The following is a 21,360-nucleotide window of genomic DNA, read 5'->3' on the forward strand; positions in this document are numbered from 1 at the left end:
CCTGCTTGTCTAGCACAGGTGCACAGTGGGATACAGTTCTGTAACCAAGACTCAGCACGGGTAAACACGCATGCGCTGGTTACAGCGCTGTGTAAGAGTGTAAATACGAGATAACAACCTGTATAGGAATGATACAGTAAAGACACAGGCGGCTCTCACTCTCTGCTCTGCTCCACGCTGCCTGCTGTGGCTGCCGATGTCTTGCACACGTGCACTCTTTAACCTTGGGTCTCACCCTAGAAAGTCTCCCTTGGGCCCCTGAGCAGGCAGACAGCATACCAGGGAAAACAACTAATTACAGCAACCATGTCACCTTGGCTAAAGTAATGCAATCAGCAATAACAATAGCATCAAATATAACCTAGAAATGACAAACTTAACTTGGCACCTTTAACTGTATGAATTATATTTGTGGTTATATAACAAAACCTAAAACCAGAGAATTGTAGAGTAAATAAGCCCTCAACATAGCGAGTTTACCCTTAGAGCAGCAAATTTATAAGGGATTGTGGGGGGAAAATAGAGAAATAGAAGAAGAGGAAGAGATTAATGAGCAAGACTGGAGGACAAAGCAAGATCACATTTGGGAAACTGGTGAATAAGACAGGTGGGAAAGAGAGAAGGAAGAGATAAAAACAAGAACAGAACAGCAACAAAGAAAAATCTAGGAAAAATGTTCACACTCGTAAAGAAACAAGAACAATCAATCAAGAAAAATGGGTGAAAAAAACAGTAAGAAGAATAGAAAGAAAAAGTGTCTATTTCTGGGTGTGTCTCTGCTGTCACTGATAGACAGATTGGGTAGACAGGGTCTAGATCCGTGTTGATTAATCCCAGAAAGCCGGCCATGGATTTACGGTGGGGTAGTGGACAATCCCAGAAAGCCGGCCATGGATTTACGGTGGGGTAGTGGACAGTCCTAGCAAGCCGGCGCCTTTAATTCTGCTGAGGTTCAGGCTGGTTTCTGGCTGTGAGGCTAGAACTCAGTTTGTCCAGCCTGCCGTCCTCCGTGTGCCTCCTGCCGGCTTGAACTCAGCCCCTTGACCTCCTGCTGATCTGAGCTCACTCCCCCGGCGCTGACACTGGGAGCTGCCAGGTGGGGCCGACGGTAGTTCTGAGTTCTGAGCGGTGGCTCTTCTTCGGGTGGGTGCTGGCCAGTGCCCTCTCCCGGAGTTTGTCTGGGTGGGAATAACTCACTGGCCCCTGCAGTCTGCCGTGTGCCCCGCTGTGGTCCTCTGCGCCTCTGTGGAGGCCTGTGGGGTTTCCAGTAGCACTGTGCATCTGCAGGTCTGGGCTGCCCTTCCCTTGCAGTGCGTCCGGCTCGGAGGAAGCCCTGCTCGCCCGCTCCTTGTTCTTTGTTGAAGTCTGTCTTTGCTCTCCCTGTGGACTTCAGTTCTTGCTGCCGATCCGTGGTGGGTTTTGGGGACTCCCCTCCCTCCTCCTCTACACGTTGCTGCATTCCAGGGCCTGGACATCCCATCTAGAGAGGCTGTTTCTCTGCTGTTCTCCACTCTGCCGTCTTCCCAGAAGTCTTGACTTACCTTTTAAAGGCTGCGCAGTATTCCACTGTGTGTAGATATTACTTGTGCATTCTATCAGTCTTTTCAAGTGATTAGAACAGGAAACTTTTATTTGTTGTATTTGCACCAGAATTCTTATCTGAACTAATTTTTGGCCTTTTTGTTTCTTCTTTTGAGACATTATGCATTTTTGTGTAGTGAGACATCTTATCTTTGACAGTTGTGTTTAGCTTTCACCCAGCTGGGATTTGTTTCAGTCATTATTTGACCCTGAACTGAACTCAGGAGTGCGGGAGCCGGGTGACCCCGGTTCTGCTGTGTGTCTTCCTCTGGGTTCTGCTCTTGCCTTCAGATCAGGTAGGCAGCACTTGGCTGGTGGAAAGGAATATTTCCAGAGCGCACTTAGCACTTTCCATCCCTTTGTAAGTCTTCTCACTACTCAGGTTAAATGCTCTGTGTAAGAAATCAGCGTGTCATTTCGGTGCTTGGATTTCTATTTAAGGTGAGTAGCAACATTAGGAATCTTTAATTACTGTATGTTATTCTGATATGAGATACATTACTGGCAGGTACAGCTGATATTGTTCGAGTATTTTTCAGCATTCCTCTCCTTTCTGTGTATTTACAAGTATTGAGTTACTTATTTCTTCTCAAGTAGGTACTGTTACTAAGTCCATTCCTCACACTGATAGGCAGCACCTTATGAGGTACATAGTGGTGAGTACTGTTGTTGTCCAAGACAGAGTCTGTCTCCTGTAACTTGCTCTTGTCTGGGTGCGATGTGAGAACGGAAGCCTTTCAAGAGGTCTTCATTTTGCCATCTTAAAGCTTTGAGACCCGTAGCGGATTTTTCAGTTAGTCGCTGTCACTGTAATGTGTCTGTAAGACTAGGGAGCTGGGTCAGGTGCTAGCTGACGTGCTCTTTGGTTGGCCTCTTCGTAATTCTGATGTAACTGTGTGAGACTTGGGTGAGCACTGAATATAATGAATGTTTTCTTACAGACAGAGCCTCCCCTGAACACCCCAGAAAATAGAGAATACCTCGCAGAAATCATGTTCGAATCATTTAACGTGCCAGGACTCTACATCGCAGTCCAGGTAAAAACAGTTATTTTTGTGACTCACCAATTATTGTCTGGCAGTGGTAGAAGTGGTGATTCCAGAGGTCCTCTGGGGTAAGACTGAAGGCTGTGCTGTGTGTTCTTCCTTTTCACTCCTTTCGCACACCCACGTGCGCACCCAGCATTGAGGTCTGAACTGAAATGCCGTGGAGAACGTGCCTACGATGCTCCTGCGTCCGCCTTCCGAGTGCTGAGCTCACAGGCGTGTACCCCGTGCCTGGCTCTCCATAGCTTTAACAACTCTGTCCTTGTCGTAGAGTCTGGCCCTGTCTTTTTCCCTGCACAGTCTAGTGTGTTTTTGGAGGGCGCCAAGACAGAAGTGTTGATGCTGTTCTCTTTTATTTGTTTATTTATTTTTTTGGTAAATGGAATGTTGGTCTGTTACCCATGCGGGTCCGGAACTTGTAATCCTCCTGCTTCTGCTTCTCCAGTAATTAGGGTTTCAAGTGTGTGTCATTGAGCCCAGCTCTCTCACTTACTTCCAGTCAGGAAGAAAAAGATAAACACCACCTGTGGAAAAAGAGTGGACACTGTTGGAAGGTTCTGTATTTGTGTGGGCTCCTGTCGGTCTCAGTTACTCCCTGGCTTTTTGCAGGGTGGGGGTACCGGAAATTGAATTCAGGACCTTGTGCTTACCAGGCAGGCGCTGTGCCACTGAGCTGTATCCTCAGCCCTCTCTGGCTTTCAGGAGACCCTAAATTTCCAGGAGCTTATAGAACTCGTTTAAAGCTTTTGTTCTTGGAGTGAGGTTAAGTGTTTTTGTTGCTCTCGGTGGTTATATGTCTGCCACCTTTTACAAAGGAATTCACTCAAATTTGGGGGAATAAATGAGATGGGTGTGTCTCAGTATTTTCTGCCTAATATTAAGTCTCCTTCGGTAAAAAGGAGGAGTTCCACACAAAAACGCATTTAGAGCCATGTGTGATGGTACGTGTGTATAATCTTAGCTATTCAGGAGGCTGAGGCAAGAAGGTTGTGAGTTTGAGGCCAACGTGACCAAATTAGGGAGATCCCTTCTGAGTAAAATGGGTTGGAGCTGTAGCTCAGTGCTAGGCCCTGGGCTCAGGCTCTAGAGCACACCCACGTCCCACCCTAAAAAGTGGAGAGGAGGCGGCTCATGGCAGCGTTTCCTCCTCGACTCGCAGTGCCTGTAGTACAGTGAAGGCACCGGGAATCCTTGTGTTGAAGAAACCTGTTCTAGCACTCCCGCGTTTACCTAACCATGTGTCTTCTCCCCCAAGGTGTTTTGTTGTGTGGAATGAGGAATCATTTCACAGCACACTGGGGTGATGGCTCTCAAGGTGTTCAGTGCTTACCTCGAGAGTTCTTTTTTTCTGAGACACGGTCTCTCTGTGTATTTTATGCTGGTCTTGAACTCATAGCAGTCCTCCTGCCTCAGCCTCCTGAATGCTGGGATTGCAGGCGTGTGCCCCCATGCCCAGCTTATTTTTTCCTGAAGTAGGGATTTTAAGCTCAGTGTTTTCCTGCCCCGTGCTTTGGACTGGACACATCGTAGGGACGTCTTCATTGTCACAGGGTGCTTAGCAGCAGGGCTGGCCTCTGCCCCCTGGACCAGCAGCAGCCCCCTCTCTGCTGACTGTGTGACAGTGGAAGGCGGCACCAGGTGTGGCCGGACGCTACCCGGCCAGCAGAATGGCCCCAGGTTGGGCACTAGAGTCGAGAACCGCTGTCCTACTGCTGGTGGGCGGCCCAGCCGTGTGTGAGACACATGCGGGTTCGTACTGCAGCCAGGCTGCGGCTCCGCACAGAATCAGAGGAAAAGGGATCAGAATGGTCTTTCTTTTGTACCGGAAATCGAACTCAGGACCTTGTGCTTGCCAAGCAGGCGCTTGAGCCACTGAGCTATATCCCTGGCCCACAGTGTTCTGTTATATAATGAGTTTCTCACTGGTCTTTCTTTGTAAAGCTTTAGATATCTTTTTTTTAAGTGAAAACCTGCCTTGCAGAGTGTAAATACATGAACTTTGCCTGTCGGATGTCCATGTTGGAATTGAAATTTTGAAGTGAGGTGGAGGGTCAGGCAGGCAGCGGTTTCGGAGCGCCTTCCCTGTACCCCGGTACCCCTGTCTCCTCCCAGGCAGTGCTGGCGCTGGCAGCCTCCTGGACCTCCCGACAAGTTGGCGAGCGCACGCTCACGGGGATAGTCATCGACAGCGGGGACGGAGTCACCCACGTTATCCCAGTGGTAAGCGCGCTAGTTCATACTCACTCTGAGACTTCGCGCCTGCTTTGAGGTAAGGGGAGAGGGAGAAAACCCCAGTGCCTTCTGTAATTAAAAATATCATTTAAAAAGTGGTATTTAGTGACAGTAACGGGAGTTTTAAAGACCCCGGTGTCTTAGCTCTGTCATTGCTGAGACAAAATACCCACCACCCAAAGTTAAAGGAGGAAAGGTTTATTTAGCTCACAGTTTGCAGGGGTTTCAGTGCAGAGCAGTTCTAACCCAGGGCAGCATGACAGAGGGGCTTTGCAGAGAGAAACTGCCCATGGCATGGCAGGTGGAAGGCATCGAGCAGGAGCAGGGAGCCTGCCTTCTTTCCGTCCCTTTATAGTCGTCCAGGCTGGAAGTCTTGATCGGCATCACCCACACCCAGGGTGGGGCCTCGTCATCCGCATCGTTAGTCCCAGCATCACACACCCCGGGTCAGCCGGCTCTGAGGAAAGCCCCACGTGTGAGTGCGCGAGGCTTTCGGGGGACGTCTAGACACAAGCCGGGACATCAGGTGTGGGAGAAAGTACAAAAGGTGCCCAGTGTCCATGGCTCTGGCAGTTTTACAGTTACCGCCGTGCATTCCTGCAGTCATCAGGCCGTGGCTGCTGGGGTTTCCTGGGCCTCTGTTTGATGCCTGGTGGGTGTAGCCTCAACCGCACCGTGCCTCCCGGTTTATAGTTCTGAGCTGCGCGGGAGCTGTGGGTGTGCGCTGTGCCCATTGGACGTCTCTGCAGCGGGGCTGGCTCGGTCCGCTCCTGCTGTGGGGACCTGCTCTTTGATTTTCAGTCCGTTTTAGCGCCACGAAGGAGAGTATGCATTTTGACTTGCGGAAGGCTCCATAGTATCACTTTCCGGTTTTATTTTAAATATTGCAGAAGTGACTTTTAACTCAGGTTTTAGGAGACCTTTGTAGTAGTCATTTGGTCCAATGGATTGTAGATGAATTATTTAAAATTTATTTTCTTGAGACTCAGCTGGTTATCCAGTGGGAGGAGAGACTCACATTTCTGATCTGGTCATTCCTGATCGCCTCCTCAGTAAGCATGATTGCTTAGTTAGGTATGGATTTTACAAGTGTGCTTTTTGCATGTTCTGTGTGTTATCTCCTTTTAAAAATGCAAATTAGCATTAAAAAATCTATTTGCTTTAATTGAAAAGGCAGTCACTGTTTCGTTTCATTTAGCAGTTTGAGGGAAAGCTTCCCCAATTTTTTACTGCTGTGATTAATGCCTTCAAGGTCAAAATCCCCGTAATGGAAAGGCTTACAGGCATGTCCAGTCTGGACCTGTGGTTGGACATACCTGTGTTATAATAAAAACTTGACAAAGAGAAATTCTGTTAGTTGTATACATGAACCATGCTCTGTATTTTCTGTGTGGCCGGAGACAGCTCCTCTTCCCTCAGCGCAGTCCAGGCAGGCCAGGTGTGTCCCTGTCTGTGGGCACAGGTTGGACGTGCCGGGATGGTGACCTGCCAGGCGGTGACTTGGGGCAGTCAGGAGGGAGCTTCTCCGGTGCTGCAAAACTGCTCACACGTACAAGCCAGCAGTGTGGAGAATCCACAGCAACGTGGCGGCAGCCAGTGTGCGCGGCACAGTCACGTGTCCCTGGTGTGTCTCTGAGGTGTCATGGCTCAGAGTGCTGCGCTGTGACACCTGAGGGGCCTCTGTCTGACGATGTGGGGAACAGCACTGTCCCCCAGCCATCAGTGTCCCCGCCCACCCACCCTGCGGCGTCCCAGCTTCTGAGCCGAGCCGTTGCTCACGTGGTGCAGACGCGTTCTCCTGGTGATGAGTGGATCCGTCTGTCGAGTACGGGTGGCATCGCAGTGCTGTGAAGTCGTGCTGTGTGCTGAGCAGGCAGAGTTGGTTTAACCTGTGCTGCAGATGCCGCGGGGTGTTGCCTGCCCTGTACTCTGGGTGCGGGTGCCGGGGCTGAGGCTGTTCCCCTTGTCTGGGAGCACGCAGCCAGTAAACTTGGAGCAGGATTTGAATCCACGCTGCTGGAAGTGCAGGCCGTGGACTTGACCACATTGCTGGCTTGTACATGGGAGTAGTTTTATAGCTGGGTTAGCGGTTCCGTAGATGGCATTGCCTTTTGGAAATGCACCACCCTGTGCTATGAGGCCTCCCCCTGCATTTCTGATGGCAGCACCGTTTTGGCTGTTGATGGAGTCTCAGTCTTCTGGGGTAATTTCGGGTTTTAAGTGTTAGGGAACTGCATGTGCAGTCACTTACGCAGAACTGGCGCCCCGTTCTTGCAGGGCGGGTGGGGGGGTAGAGGCAGACAGTGGGCCTGGACCGGGGCATCCCTCACCAGCTCTTTGGCTTCCTTTCTTCCCCAGGCAGAAGGTTACGTAATTGGAAGCTGCATCAAACACATCCCGATTGCAGGTAGAGATATTACGTATTTCATTCAACAGCTGCTAAGGGAGAGGGAGGTGGGAATCCCTCCTGAGCAGTCACTGGAGACCGCAAAAGCCATTAAGGTAAAAACAGACGGGAAACCGGCCGGTTTGGGGGTGAGAGAGAAGTGGTGTCTATGCTTCCCTGGGTGCATCCTACCCGCTCCTGCCTGCCGTCCTCTCCCCTCCCGCGAGTGTGGCCCCTGACCTGTGCACCCGTGAGCTCAGTGGGCTGAGGGTCGGGGCTCAGCCTCAGTCCGGCACCCCCTGTCTTGAGGCTCTGGCTGTGAACTAGAGCAGCCTGTGGTAGAGCGCGGGTTAGTTGGCGCCCAGTTCATGGAACTTTCACCTGCTGACATCACCTCCCTGACTCTGGCTCTGCCTCTCGGGCTGAGGAGGCACAGGTCACAGCAGCTGGGGGACCCGGGGAGTCTGTGCGAGCGTGCGCCCCACGGGTTCACAGCAGTGCCTTTCCAGGGCCCAAAGTCATTACCAGAGTTCATTTGTGCCGGGAAGGCTGCAGGAAGGTTTGTAAATCAGCCTGTGGACCGGAAGAGAAGCGGCCAGATGCATTAGTGTGTATTTCTCCATACATGACGTGTCGTATGCCCTTTTAAAGGCATTTTTCCAAAATTTTAGAAAAGATCAAATTGGAAGGGATGGCTAGTGACCCAAAGCTAGGTGGAGAGGGAGGATTTCACGTGGGCTGTGGCAGGAGGCCTGGGGTGTCTCCTTTCCCCAGGACCTCGTGTTTGAGCTGTGAGGAGCCGGGGTGACGAGTCTCACGCCCCCTCCCGTCTGAGCAGCTGCAGCTAAGACTGGGTGGACCAGAGCAGACCCCGGGATGGTCTGCAGCTCTCCCTGACTCTGATGAAGACAGAGGCATCTGTAGGAAGGAGGGTAGAGGTGGGGCAGGCCCCTGTCTGGCTTCCTTGGAATGGGAGTTCGCAAGGACAGAAACTCCGTGCTGAACCTGCGAAGCCCTGGGCATGTGGGATTAGTCCCTCCCTTGGTGGGGGAGCTTGCAAGGGAGCACAAGTTTGTTTTTTGTTGGTACCGGGAATCGAACTCAGGACCTCGTGCTTGCCAGGAGGTGCTGTGCCCCTGAGCTACATCCCGGCCCTTCAAGCTTTTTCTTAAAAACTAAAATACTCCCAAATTTCCTTTTTCCTCCCTTTCTTGCCTTTCTTCAATGGAAGTACAATTTGGAAGTTTGACTCAGCACCCCCATCAGTTATAATTGTGAATCAGAATTGAAGTCCTGCTGCTGATGCCCAGGCCACTCTGGGAATCCGAGTTAAAACCCCCGAGCTGAGCACCACTGTGAGGGGGCTTTCCCAGGCCCCTGCTGGGCTGCTGCTCCACCCCCTGGCTCGCTGGGCCCTGCGCTGACCCTGGAGTCCTAGCACACACACACGGGTTTGACCGTGTGCTGGGGCCTGGGAGCGGCCGGGGAGTCGCGTTGTCCCCATGACAGCGGCCCTGCCCTGCCGCGGGCTCCCTGCTAGTCTCGTCGCACGCGTGCTGTGAAGGGAGCGGGCCTGGCGGAGCGGTCTGTTGTCCTGCCTTGTGTGGTGGCCCAGAGCCCCTGTCGGCACCAGTGGGCCCGAGGTATGTGTACAGGAACGCACTGTCCTTGCGGCCCGAACATGGGGGCTCCTGACTGGTGCTGCTGCTCTGGACCCAGCTTTAGGGCAGAGTCCCACACCGCAGGCTCAGAGGAGAAGCCAGCGGGCGCTGCCCAGGGCTCCCGAGCACTGCGTGATTGTGTTCAGCCGTGACCACGGTGTCATCAAGGAGCTCGGGCTACCTCCAGTCTTCGCCCTGCAGTCGTCCAGTCTAGCAGCATGTGTCAGAGCTGTCTGGAAGGTGGCCTCTCCAGAGGTTTCAGAAACTTCGTAGTTAGTGTTATGAAAACCACTTCCTTGTGAGACCCTTGAGTGCCATTCCTGCTAAAATGGGGGGTAATTAGCATCCCCTGGGTGCTGGTGCTGGCCTGCCTGGCTCTTGCTTTCAGAAGCCGGTATCAGGTGTCCCCTGCAGCCGTGCCGAGTTGGCTCTGCAAAGGTGGCCGGCACAGGGGTCCCAAGGACACCAGGGTGACCCGGTGCTCAGGGTGCACATCGCACCTCTGCCTGGTGCTGCGAGTCAGGGTGGGAACCCTTTGCAGTCTCCTGGGTAGCCATACCCTAGTGACTCTGACCCCACTGCCTGACCTCGCTCCCTGTGCTCTGTGGCACGCACTCTGCAGCGCGCCTGCTGTTTGTTCAGCACTGAGCTTGTCTGTCATCCCAATCTCAGTGTCACCTGACAAGGATTTGAGTGCTCATTCACTTGTGCATGCCAGGAGTCGAGACACTGGGAGTGTGTCGCTCGAGTACGTGAGAATACGTGTCACCAGGTCCGTTCCCGGCATGGAGAAGTAGAAGAGGCCGTTCCAGGCGATCTCTTCCCTAGCACATGGCTGTGGACGTGTAGCGCACTCAGTCGACTGGGCTGAGTGTGGCCTGCTGGTCCAGAGGCAGATCCTAGTGCGCAGCTGTGGAGGGCCTGGCAGGGAGCCCGAGGGAGGACTGGACATTTCAGACAGTGTGGCAACAAGAATTGAGCCTGAGGCTGAGATTAATCGCCGAGCTGCCGGAGAAAGCAGGCTCCCCTGTCCAGAGTCCCAGGGTTGTCCCGTCTCAGGTGGAAGTTGATGGACGAGGGCGTGATCCACAGCCACATGTGCATCCGGTTGTGTGGACAGATTTCTGGGTGTGTCTGATGCATGGGGTTTCTATGTGTGTGTCAGAGGGCAGAGGCTCTGGGTAGCTGTTAATGCCTGGTGACGTCTTTGTGTGCACATGCAGGAGAGATACTGTTACATTTGCCCAGACATTGTCAAGGAGTTTGCTAAGTACGATGTGGATCCCCGGAAGTGGATCAAGCAGTACACAGGCACCAACGCGACCAACCAGAAGAAGTTCATTATAGATGTTGGGTACGAAAGGTTCCTGGGACCTGAGATATTCTTCCACCCGGAGGTGAGGCGTTTCCCTGGGGTGTGTGGGCGTGCAGTGTGCGTGGGGCGCTGCTGCCACCCAGTGGGCATGAACGGACGCTGGCACCCCATCTGGCTGATTTTTCGTGCATTTCATACTGTTAGTATTCACGGGTCTCGTCTTTGTGTGTTTCTCGCTGCGTGTCTTGCACTTACGCACACGCTTTTTCCTTTCCACTAACGCCACACATTTCCTCTCTGGGGAGACTCATGACCATCACTCTGTGCATGTGGCTCATTGTCACGTTGCAGCCTCTTACGCGCCCTCATTCCAGTTACAGTTAATAGTTACAGTTGTCTACTTGTTAATAGTTGTAGTCTCCTAATAGTTACAGTCAGTTGTCTATTTGTTAGAATTGCTTCTTAGAGAGTTTTTGCTGTGTGCTGTTTAGGGAAATGTGTAATGTTCCTTTTGTATTTATGTACAATCTAGTTTGCCAATCCAGACTTCATGGAGTCCATCTCGGACGTGGTCGATGAAGTGATCCAGAGCTGTCCCATTGATGTCCGTCGCCCGCTGTATAAGGTACGAGCTGCTTGGGCGGGGCGTTCTGGCTGCATTCCCGTTAGAGGCCTCCAGTCCTTAGGGTGGGTTATTCCCATTGGTGCGCAGACGTCCCGCTTCGCCTGCTCTGCGGGTTGTTGCCGGCGGTGCTGTTTAGAAGGTTTCACTTGGAGCAGAATGACTCATGTGTTTGGAGAGGCGACCCCGACTGGGAGAATGGAGTTTGTACACGATAATGTCTCTCTTTTGCATGGCCCCCGTGTCTGAGCTGGGTGGTCCTAACCACACACACTCACTGAGCGTTGAACACGGCCTCTGAGCCCCCGCTTTCTGAGGCACAGGGTCTTGTTTCAGGTACATTTGCGGTCACTGCTGGCGGATGGACAGTGGGTACCAGAGCCCAAAGGGGACTACCAAATAGAATCTGCTCGTGTCGTATTTTCTAAACCGTTCCTTGATTGTCTGGAATTCTGAAACTTGGAGTAAGAAATGTCCAGTCCAGATAATCAGTGGATGAGAGGCACCCTCACTGCTGGGCAGATGTGGGGAGCAGGAGGTGGAGGCTTTGCCTGCAGTCTGTCCTGGCTTGAGGGCACTGAGCGGTGGGCTCCGAGCCTAGGGCTTCTGGCCGTGTGCAGACTCAGTGGAGTTTTACAGAGCAGAGACTTGGGCTGGGAAGAGAAGAGCAGTAAATTTTGTTTCGTCTCCACGGTGACTACGACTTAACCTTTAAGAAGGGCGCCTGAGTTACTTTCCCCATTGCTGAGGCGAAGTGCCTGACACCTGAAGTTAAAGGAGGAAAGGTCTGATTCGGCGCACAGTCTGTAGAGGTGTCAGTCCATAGTGGGCTGGCTTCAAGGCAGGTGGCACATGGCAGAGGGCATCGCAGAGGAGAAACAGTTCCTGGTGGGCAGGAGGCAGCGAGGTAGCAAGCAACAGGCAGTGAGCACAGCAGCCCTCTCTGTCCATTGCGTTCCGTCCGGACTACCGGCCCTTCAGGTAGCGTCACCCCGGGGAGGTCTTTCCCATTACCCACACCCGCAGCCATGCACACCGGTCAGCGGGCTGAGTTGTTAGTCGTACACCCAGCACCGCACGCTGTAGGTCCAGCGCCTCTGAAAGCCCCATGACTGCATGAGGCTTCGGGGGGCACACCCAGACACAAACCATCGCAATGAGGCAAATCAGTGTAAATTCAAATGAAAAGTTGGATGTAATATATAAGATTGAGCAAAAAAGCAACTTATAAAGTTTACGTTCAATATTGTATATAAAATGAAGTTTACTTTTTTTGTATGGCCCTTAAAAGAGCTTTTGGGGGAAGGATGATGGGTAACTTTTTCTTTTTTGTGTTTTGAAAGTATTTGACATTTTATAGTTAACATTTGTATGATTGGAAGCTTTTTCCAATATAGACAAGTCTCTTCGTGAAGATAGTTCTCTGTCTCATGCCCCTGTCTGGCACTGGCGTCCTGCAGTGAAAGGCCCCAAGAAAGGCACTAGGCACGGAGGTGCCGTCCAGGCGCGTCTTCTGGCCCTGTGCCCTCGGCCTCGCTTGACCTGGGCGGCGTTGCCTTGGCAGTGAGAGCAGGAGCCGCGCGCACACTGTCGAAGGGTTTTATCGTGGGGGGTTGCAGCTCTTCGGTGGCGGGGACCTTCTCATTGTCAGGGCCGTTCTCTTGTCCCCGGGGGCTGTGCAGAGCGTGAAGTGGGGGGGCCTTGGACTGCAGCATGAGCCCTTATTTTACGGGTGAAAAAAAGATTTTAAATATAGGAAAAAATGGAAACAAAGCTTTGTAAAAATAGGGAGGGGAAGAAGGGTTAAAGGAAGGAGAGGGGATTGGGAAGAAAAGAGAACTCGAAATATATCACGCACACAGAAGGGAGAGCGGGAGAACTCCAGGCGTCCGCCGAGCTGAAGCGGCCGGGCTGAGAGCCTTGTTTGGGCCCTGATTCCGCCTTTCGTCGTGGGAGCAGTTCTGCGCCTGGTGCTTTGCAGAGGTAGGTGGGTAAGCCAGCGTGGTGCGTGGCTCAGCAGAGGTGAGGCTGCCTGCTTTCCCGGTGCTCCTTGTCTGACGTCCTCTGAAGCGGCCCCTTTCTGCCTCAGGCTTCCACTGTGGTGCCCTTACCCCGTCACACCGCTCAGTGGGCCAGCCCTGGACTCCGGAGTGAGTGAGGCACGGAAGGGAATGGGAGAAAACCGCGTGCTCGCTGTGAGAGCGCCTGCCCACATACACTCACTGTCGGAGGTGGGGCCACGGCGAGGGTCACGTTGGATGTCAGGCCCGGGAAAGCGGGAAAGCTCCTTGGAGAGGAGAGGGACGAGAATGGGGAGGGAGCTTGGCTTGTGCAGAGGAGGAGGAGAGTTTTGGGTCTCGGGGTGGGGCTGCCTTTGCACGGGATGTTTCTGTAAGGTTACCTTGACCTGAGCGTCTCCTCGCTCACCACTCCGCGGAGATCTCCCTTCACTTTCCGCCTGCTGTCTACACGTCCGCTCCCTGTCCTGTAGCCGCCTCCACAGCTGTACGCAGCTAGTCCTTGCTTCTGCTCTGTCCCTCCCTTCGATGCACTTCTCCCAGTCACCTGGCTAGGAGTGCTGGGGGCGTCAGAGACAGTGCATAGAGGCCAGATCCTTGTGCTAGCGGTGGAGTGCTAATTCGTTACAAGTGTCCTTCAGAGCACTTCCTGCTGGGTGTGCCAGGAAGAGAAAAAAAGATGTTGGCCGCTGACCATCCTTGTGTTTAATGACCCTGGGCGTCAGGAGCTGTGCAGGCCAGCAGCTTCTGATCACTTGGCTGGCCCGGGTGGGAACAGGACCTCGGATAGGCAGGCTCAGGCGTGACGGTAGGAGAGATGGATGCGGGGGCGCGTGCGCAGAGCCGGTGTCCTGGAGCCGTGAAACATCACCATCAGGGATGCTGCTGTGCAGGGTGCCCCCGTCCAGCTCCTCCTCATGAGTGTGTGCACCTGAGCTACCACGAAACACGCCCTTCCACTGCAGCTTCTGTTGGTGATGCAGATTCCTGATGTGTAGGTTTCTGTGAAACTGATTCTAGAGCCCTGTTTTGGTTAGAAGGTGCCCCATGGATACCGCTGCAGCTCCTGCACGTGGCTTCCCGGGACAGCCGCGCAGTCCTTGTCTTCGGGTGGTGGAGTTCACCTCCGCAGCCTCGATGTTGCTTTCTCCCTGTTGGGAGCGGCCCAGGCGTCCACCACGCTGACAAGTGTTGTGTGATTCAGAGAGGACTACATGGTGCAGGCCCAGAGAGACCCAGATTTTAACAGGTCAGACAGTACATCTGCTGGGCACAGGTACCCGGCAAGGTGAGATGTCCTTTCCCTGGACAAGGGTGCTGGTTCCGTACCGCAGCTCCCTGTGTGCTGTCTGCGCCCCACAGCCCTGTTTGGGACCTGGTAGTCGAGGGTTGAGAGTAGGTCACAACACACGGCGGCCCTGAGAGGTTAGAGCGCCCCTCAGCGCTCCTGTACAGTTGGGTATATTCCAGATATGCAGCGTGATGATTCTAGCTTTGGGGGTTCTTCACCAGTCAGACCTTCACCTCACGTAGTTACCTGCAGGCATTGAGAGGTGTGTGTGCATGCTGCACATACGGATTAAGAGCACTTCAGATCTGCTCTCTTGGCACGTTTCTGGTGTACGGGACATTATTATTAGGAGCCTGAGTCCCCTCGTGTAGATCCTGCTGCGTAGTTGGGCTTGGGCTGGGGTGGAGCCTGGGCATCTGGATTTAAAAGTCTCCCCACGTAAGTCTGGTGTTGGCTGGGTTGACGGCCGCCGCCAGCAGCTGCCCGCTCTTGGATGGCCAGTGTCCGGTGACTTCTCAGCTTTGCTTGGAGATGAGCCGTGTCTGCGTGCTTTGCAGCGTCACTGGGTGTCTCTTGGTTTCTCAGTTCTGTTCTTGAAGTATCTTGAGTACCTACCTGCTGGTTCAGCACAGCAATGTTAAATTAGGGGATTTAAATATGAATTAGGGATGGTGCTTGTCTTCAAGAGCTTATAAAAAGCCGAAAGTACTGAAATATCCCTAATGGGAACCACTACAAGCTAGATGTCATTAAAGCAAATCATGGGCATTATGGTAATTGAGAGAAGAGCGGACTCTGAGTAATTAGAGGATCAGCCTGCTTGGAGCTGGAGACAGCCGGAGCCGGGTCCAGGCTGGCTGTGCCCTGCGGCAGGGAGGCAGCCAGGCAGGGGCTGGGGACGCTGTGGGCCCAGGTGGAAGTGGTGACCCTGGGGCATGTGAGGATTTGCTCCCCTCAGCCCAGGGTACAGAGGGCTGTAGTGTCGAGCAGGGAGGCAGGCCAGCTGGAAAAGGTCCTTAACCCGATGTCACAGTGGGCCGGAAGGTGTTAGAACTTTTTCTTCTTGCATTTGTCAAGATGTGAATGCATCTGATAGAGCTCACAGATTGGTATTTCTATAACAGATTGCTTAAATGTTGTGTTAATGCCTTGTAAATCAGAAGAACATGTTGAAAAGTGAGTGAGTTCTGTGTTATTTCTCATTGAAGTTGAGTCCGGTGTGTGAGTGGGAGGAAGGGCTCGGGGCCAGACAGGAAGGTCCGACTGCACAGCGCCGGCCCTCACTGTTCAGCGGATCTTCCGCCCGTTCTTCAGAAGCGCAGTGAAGCTGGTGTTAAACCGCGGTCACGGGCTGGCGAGGGGAGAGCTGGGGCGCCTGTCTGGTAAGAGGGTGGAGGTGTGCGTGGTGATGCCGTTGCTCCGGCACTGTGAGGCGTGTGTCAAGCGCCTGCAGCCTGCCAGGCCCCCCCCGCACTGTGCGGAGCAGGGAGCGCGGGAGCCCGGGGGACGCGGCAGTGCTGGCGCCTTCCCCGTTACGTCGCCGCAGTGGTGGATGCGTTCTGCAGCTGTGTCGCCCCGGCAGTGCCACGGACCACACGTGGGTGCGGCAGCTAGGAACAGTGTTTTATTTTTTTCTTCATTTTTTATTGGCACATTTTAGGTGCACATAACGATGACATTCGTCGCAGAGAATTTGTGCCGGTACATGATACAACTTGATTTTCCCCCACCCGCTCTTTTTTCAACCCCTCCCCCTATTTGCAAAGCATTGTTTCCATTTTTTCCTTTTCTCACTTTTTTTTACTTTTCCCTGCTTTCCTTCCCCCTGCCCCCCGTTGTTCCCCCCCATTTGAACATTTGAAGATCTACATTTAAAATTTCACTTCATTTCCATGTATGTGAACTTAGAGGCCCACATGGCTGCTGATGTCTGCGGGGCGGCTCCTCTTGCCCTGGAGCTGGTGCGAGCCCTTCAGAGCAGGAAAGGTGGCGTGGGGTGGAGGGCACATGCTGCGGGGCCAGGAAGCTGAAGCTGTCCATAGGCCGAGTCCTGAGTGGTGAGCGTGAAGCCTAGGAGGGCCGTGAGACCCGGGCCGCAGAGGGTCCCCCCGGGAGGCCGCCCGTGGGCGCTTGCCCTGGGGCATCGATCCCTTTAGGCAAGGGTGTGTGGAGGAGCGTGGGCTGTGGGTGTGGGAGGGTGGGGAGTCTGGAGCCGGAAGAGTGGCGAGAGGCTGCCCTAGTGCCGCAGGCGAGAGGGGCAGGTGGGGTGGAGAGCGGAGGGAGCGGCGTGCGGCACGGTGAGAGCGCGCCGGCGGCAGGAGAGGCCGGCTTCTCAGCAGCCTCTGTGGCAGGAGGCATGTCACTTTCACAGCGGCACACAGAGTAGGGGAGCCGTGCGGGACTCAGAAGGCGGCTGCTCTCCCTGCAGAGGTGAGGCATTGTGGCACAGGCTGAAAGCTGGGGAGGAGGTCTGGGCTGCGTGGAGATTGGAGGCTCACTCTTGTGCCTGTGGGAATAAAAGTCTGCAAGTGGATATTGGTGGGGGGGGGTGCAGGCGAGAAGACAGCGCAGTCCAGGGTAGGGCCTACAGCAAGGGCATCTTTTCGTTTGGTTTGGGTTTTAGAGACAGGGTCTTGATACACAGCTCAGGCTGGCCTTGCACGCGCTGGGTCGCCCAGTCTTCCGGCCTGTGCCTCCTGTGATTACAGGCGTGCGCTGCCGTGCCAGGCTCGCAAGGCCAGTTTTTAGGGAAGATGACGAAGGGACGCAGAACCGTGGGATCTCACTCTTTCTCTGTGCCTCTGCTGACGGAATCAGCTCATGTCATCCTGGGGTCTGGGCAGGCAGGCTGGGAGCTAGGCGGGAGCCAGCCTGGTCTTGCGGGAGTCTTTCCCTGGAAACCCGTCTCTGCTCTCCAGCTCGGCTGCTTGGGTCGTTGGCTTGCACTGCGGGGGCCCTGCCTCCACGGGGCCTTCACAGCAGCAGCGAGGCCTGGCTTGGTACATCCCTGGGATCTGCACCTGGCTGGGAGGCACGGAGCCAGCCCATTCAGATGCCACGGAGGAGGGGTCTGACGGAAGGGACGGAAGCTTCGAACCCAGGGAGACGCAGCTGTCATCGGTCCTGCCCGGTGCCACAGGGGAGGGTCGAGAGCGGACTGGAGGTCGCCGCAGGCGATGGACAGCCTTGTGAGCTGGGTGAGGAAGGGAGCCAGGGGGAGACAAGCCGCGGCTGGTGGAAGTTTGCTCCTTGGTGCTACCTCTGCTGCGCGGGAGCGACTCAGGCCAGCCCTGGAGACGGCCTGGGTTTTCTCTGGGACGCTATGGGCCCGTACGCACCACACAGGCTTGCTTAGACCTTCCCGGGCAGCGTTGCGGTCTGTGGTTTCAGCCTGGCAGTGCGCAGCGCTAGTTCTAGAGGAGGAAGAGCTCCGCACACAGGGCGAGGAGCTTCCGACAGAGTGGTCAGGGTGACCTGTAGCGCTTTGGGCATCTACGTATCACGGGGGGAGCGTGGTCGTTGGTATTGTTTCTGTGGCGCGGGGGATCCCGCCGTCCGGGGCCTCCTGCCCCTTGGGCAAAGGCTCAATAAGCGTTGATGTCACACTGCAGTTAGACACGGTAACCAATAGGTGGCGCTGCATGCCTGTCGGTTAAGAACCTCCTAATAGAAAATGCGTTCATTTAGAGTTAGGAGAGTTGGGGCTGGGGGTTTAGCTCAGCGGCAAAAGCGCCTGCCTGGCAAGCGCAAGGTCGTGAGTTCGGTTCCCGGTACCGGAAAAAAACCAAAAAAAAAAAAAAAGTTACAAGAGTGGAGTTTTGTTTTCAGTAACTTATTAGATATTGATGAAATAAGGCTGCTGTTAGAAGAGCTTTTATTTTAAATATTTCCGACTAAAGTTTTAGGAGCGTGACAGGTGGTGTGTGGCGTTCGCAGCGCTGTGTGCTGTAGCATTCCCTCTCCGGCGGAGACAAGGCCGCCCCGTGTGCAGAGGCGTTTGATACTGGGGCTTGTGTTCAGCACCACGAAGGACACACTTACCAGCAACGAAGTGGTGCTGTCGTGGAAAAAGTCGGCACGGTGGACTCCTAACTGATAGCGCTTGGCTCGGGGAGCCCCCCGGCGAGTCACCGGGACGTGCGTGCAGGGCCTCCGCCCCAGCGGGAGACTGCGGTCCCTGGGCCTGCGCGGAGCTAGCGATGAAGGAGTCGGGGCCTCCGCCCGCTTGCGTAGGAACAGGCAGAGAAGCTGGCCCCGCCGGGCGGTCTGCTGTGCCCCGTGGGCCGTAGCTGTGTGGCCAGTGGGCATGGGGTGTATCTGCGGGCAGCAGCTGTGCCCAGAGCTCAGGCGGGAGCGCAGCCAGAGGCCGGACACGGAAGCTTCCCTTTCTCCCGAGCGCCGAAGGCCTGGGCTCGCAGGAGGGGCCAGCAGAGGGGAGCAGGAGCGGGGCCCAGAGACCAGCCGTGCAGCTCCTTCGAGCCGAGCCTTGCTCTTTCCCTTGATAGGTCTGTTGAGTGTACTGGTGCGCGTTAGAATTCCTGAACCTGGCCAGGGGTGGTGGCGCAGGCCCGTAATCTTAGCACTTGGGAGGCACGAGGATCGCCATGAGTTCGAGGTCAGGCTGCATAGTGAGACCCTGTCTCAAAAACACTGCGTCCCAACACTTTCCTGAACCCAGGGCCGGGTTGGAACCCGGGTGAGAGCTGGCGGTTGGTTTAGGAATGGTCCGGAAGCATAGCGCCCGTGTTGTGTCTCCAGCAGGTGTCGGAGGCTCCGTGTGCAGGCTTCTAAACGAGCGTGGGCGATGCGCTGCCTCGCACAGGCGCGGGGCGGCAGAGGTGGCGGGTGGAGGTGCGCACGGCTGGGGGTGCTGCCAGTGCGGTGCGAGCCCTCCTGAGGGCTTCCCCTCAGCACGAGGTCTGTTCAGTCGTCGCCACCTCAGCAGGTCCCCTGCCGTCTGCCTCCGAGGGCGCCTCCTGACTGCTCGCTGTTCTGAGGCTGTGCTGTAGAAGTTCATCTCTGCAGGTACAGTAAGGTGAACCTGCTTAACCGTGAGGAGAGAGCTGACAAGTGCGTGCACCTGCAGGTACCGCGGTAGCTGGGGGGTGGGACACCGAGGCCTCGAAGCCCCGCTTCCGGGCCACTCGCATGCCGCACCCCAGCCGGGGTGGACTGGGGCCAGGCCGCTTGCTTTCTCTGCAGATGCGCGCGCGCCCCGCGTCCCAGGTAGAGGGACTCGCGCAGTATGTCTGTCCAGGCCTCTTCCACCTGGTTCGCACGTGTCCGAATTCATTCCTTCTGACTGCTGGGTAGCAATCCAGCGTGAGGATTCCGCGCAGTTTATCCCTTCCTGCTGGTGGAAATTTGAGTTGTTTCCAGGTTTTGGCTGTTACAGAAAACCAGCTGTGAGCGTATTCACAGATGTTTTGTTTCTTGGGTGAATACCTAGGAGTACAGTGGCTTCCTCACAGGTCAACGTGTGGTTAATTTTATAAAAATTACCCAGCTTTTTCTGGAGTGGTTAGGCCATTTATAATGACGCCAGCGGTGTACAAGCATTCATTTGTTCGTAACCCAGCCCAGATTTAGTAGTAGATTCCACTTGCTGTAGCCCCGATGACACCGCCAGCTGTCTTGTGTATCCTTGCACATCTTGGTCTCTGTTTGGTAAATTGTCGGTTTGAGTCTTTTGTGCGATTTTTTGATCTGTTTATCTTACTTAAGGTGTAAGACATGTTTTAGAGACAAGCCTTTTGTTAAATGTATGTATTGCAGATATTTTTTCTTAGTCTGTGGCTTGTGTTTTCATTTTCTTAATCATATCTTTTGAAGAAAAGATGTTTGTTTTGTGATGTCCAGTTTTATAATTTATTTCATGGTTCGTGTTTTTTTATTTTTATTCATTTTTTGTCTTTTTGAGACAGGGTCTTGTTATGCAGTTCAGACTGGCCTTGAGCTCACTTTGTAGCCCAAGCTGGCCCTAAACTTGCAGCAGTCCTCCTGCCTCAGCCTCCTGAGTGCTGGGATTAGAAGCATGCGCCACTAAGCCCATGAGGTTTCTTTTTTAAAATATCTTTAGAGATTCTGTATCGTTTTAGCCCTTACCAATTAAATCCATGATCCACTCTGAGTTTCTCTGTGCAGGAAGTGAGGTGACAAGTAAACGTTCTTCTCACATGCAGGTGTCATTTATTCCAGTGTCATTGTTGGAACGGTTTACTCCTTCCCTGTGGAAGGACCTAGGCAGCTTTGTCTGAAGTCATTTTTCTCTGTAAGCTTAGGGCTATTTTTTCTGATTTATGAATAAATGAAATAAATGATTCATATATTATGCCTTCGAAAGCACCTCAGGATCATACAGTGCTTCTGAAATATAACAGTGAGCATTTATTTTCATCCTCTGGTGAATTGCACTGCAGAGACATGACAAGAAACGTAAGCCCTGACCTGGACCCTGGATTGGAGCGGGGAGGAAAGCCATGGAAGCGCAGGCCAGGCGACGGGGTGGGGTAGGAGCAGCCAAGTCTTATAGTGATGTGACTTTATGGAGGTGGCGGTTGGCTTGTGATGTAGGAGAGTGTTCCTGTTTTTAGTAAACGCAATGAAGTGTTTAGGAGTAAAGGGCTGTGATGTGTATAACTTTTCTGATATAATTACCAAGTCTGTATGGAGGAAGGGGAACACGCTTGATAAAGCAAATAAAAACACGTCATCTAGCCAGGCGTGGTGGTGCACGTCTGCAATCCCAGCACTCAGGAGGCTGAGGCAGGAGGGTCATTGCGAATTTGAAAGCAACCTGAGCTACAGAGTGACCAGCCTCATGACCAGGCTGACAAAGGTCAGCCTCAACTGCACGGCGAGACGCTGTCTCAGAAAGAACCCTCCCCCAGAAACACCGTTGCCTCAGCATGTTGTCTGAGTATTTGTCTTTTCCATAAAGCAGAATTTAAATGCTAAAGTAGCTGTTAATGGTGGTTTTTTTAAAAAGGCAAATAGGGATTTTTCAGTGCTTGGGATTAAACCCAGGGCCTTGCCTGCTAGCCGGGTGCTTGGGCACTGAGCTCTACCCAGCCCGTGAAGAGGGGTTAATGTGAGAAACAAGCGGCCGTTCTAGATGTCATTTACCATTACAAAATACGGCGCTGCGTCGCGCATTCTGTGTCTCGAGCCCAGCACTACGTCCTGCCGGGTCAGCTGGCCTGTGTGAG

At 53.8% G+C, this 21,360-nt stretch overlaps 1 protein-coding gene across 1 annotated transcript in view; it reads left to right on the forward strand.

Moving 5' to 3' along the window:
- The window catches only part of Actr3b (ARP3 actin-related protein 3 homolog B (yeast)), a gene marked incomplete at its 5' end in the record, with an annotated part of 51,655 nt that overhangs the window by 24,879 nt on the left and 5,416 nt on the right, over positions 1-21,360 (forward strand). The window contains 5 exon segments of the mRNA XM_013504654.1: positions 2,523-2,618; positions 4,740-4,847; positions 7,218-7,361; positions 10,130-10,303; positions 10,754-10,846. Coding sequence (XP_013360108.1) covers positions 2,523-2,618; positions 4,740-4,847; positions 7,218-7,361; positions 10,130-10,303; positions 10,754-10,846 — 615 coding nt within the window.

The sequence above is a fragment of the Chinchilla lanigera genome, unplaced genomic scaffold (genome assembly GCF_000276665.1).
Source record: "Chinchilla lanigera isolate Chin_1 unplaced genomic scaffold, ChiLan1.0 scaffold00090, whole genome shotgun sequence".
In the NCBI taxonomy this organism is placed as follows: Eukaryota; Metazoa; Chordata; class Mammalia; order Rodentia; family Chinchillidae; genus Chinchilla; species Chinchilla lanigera.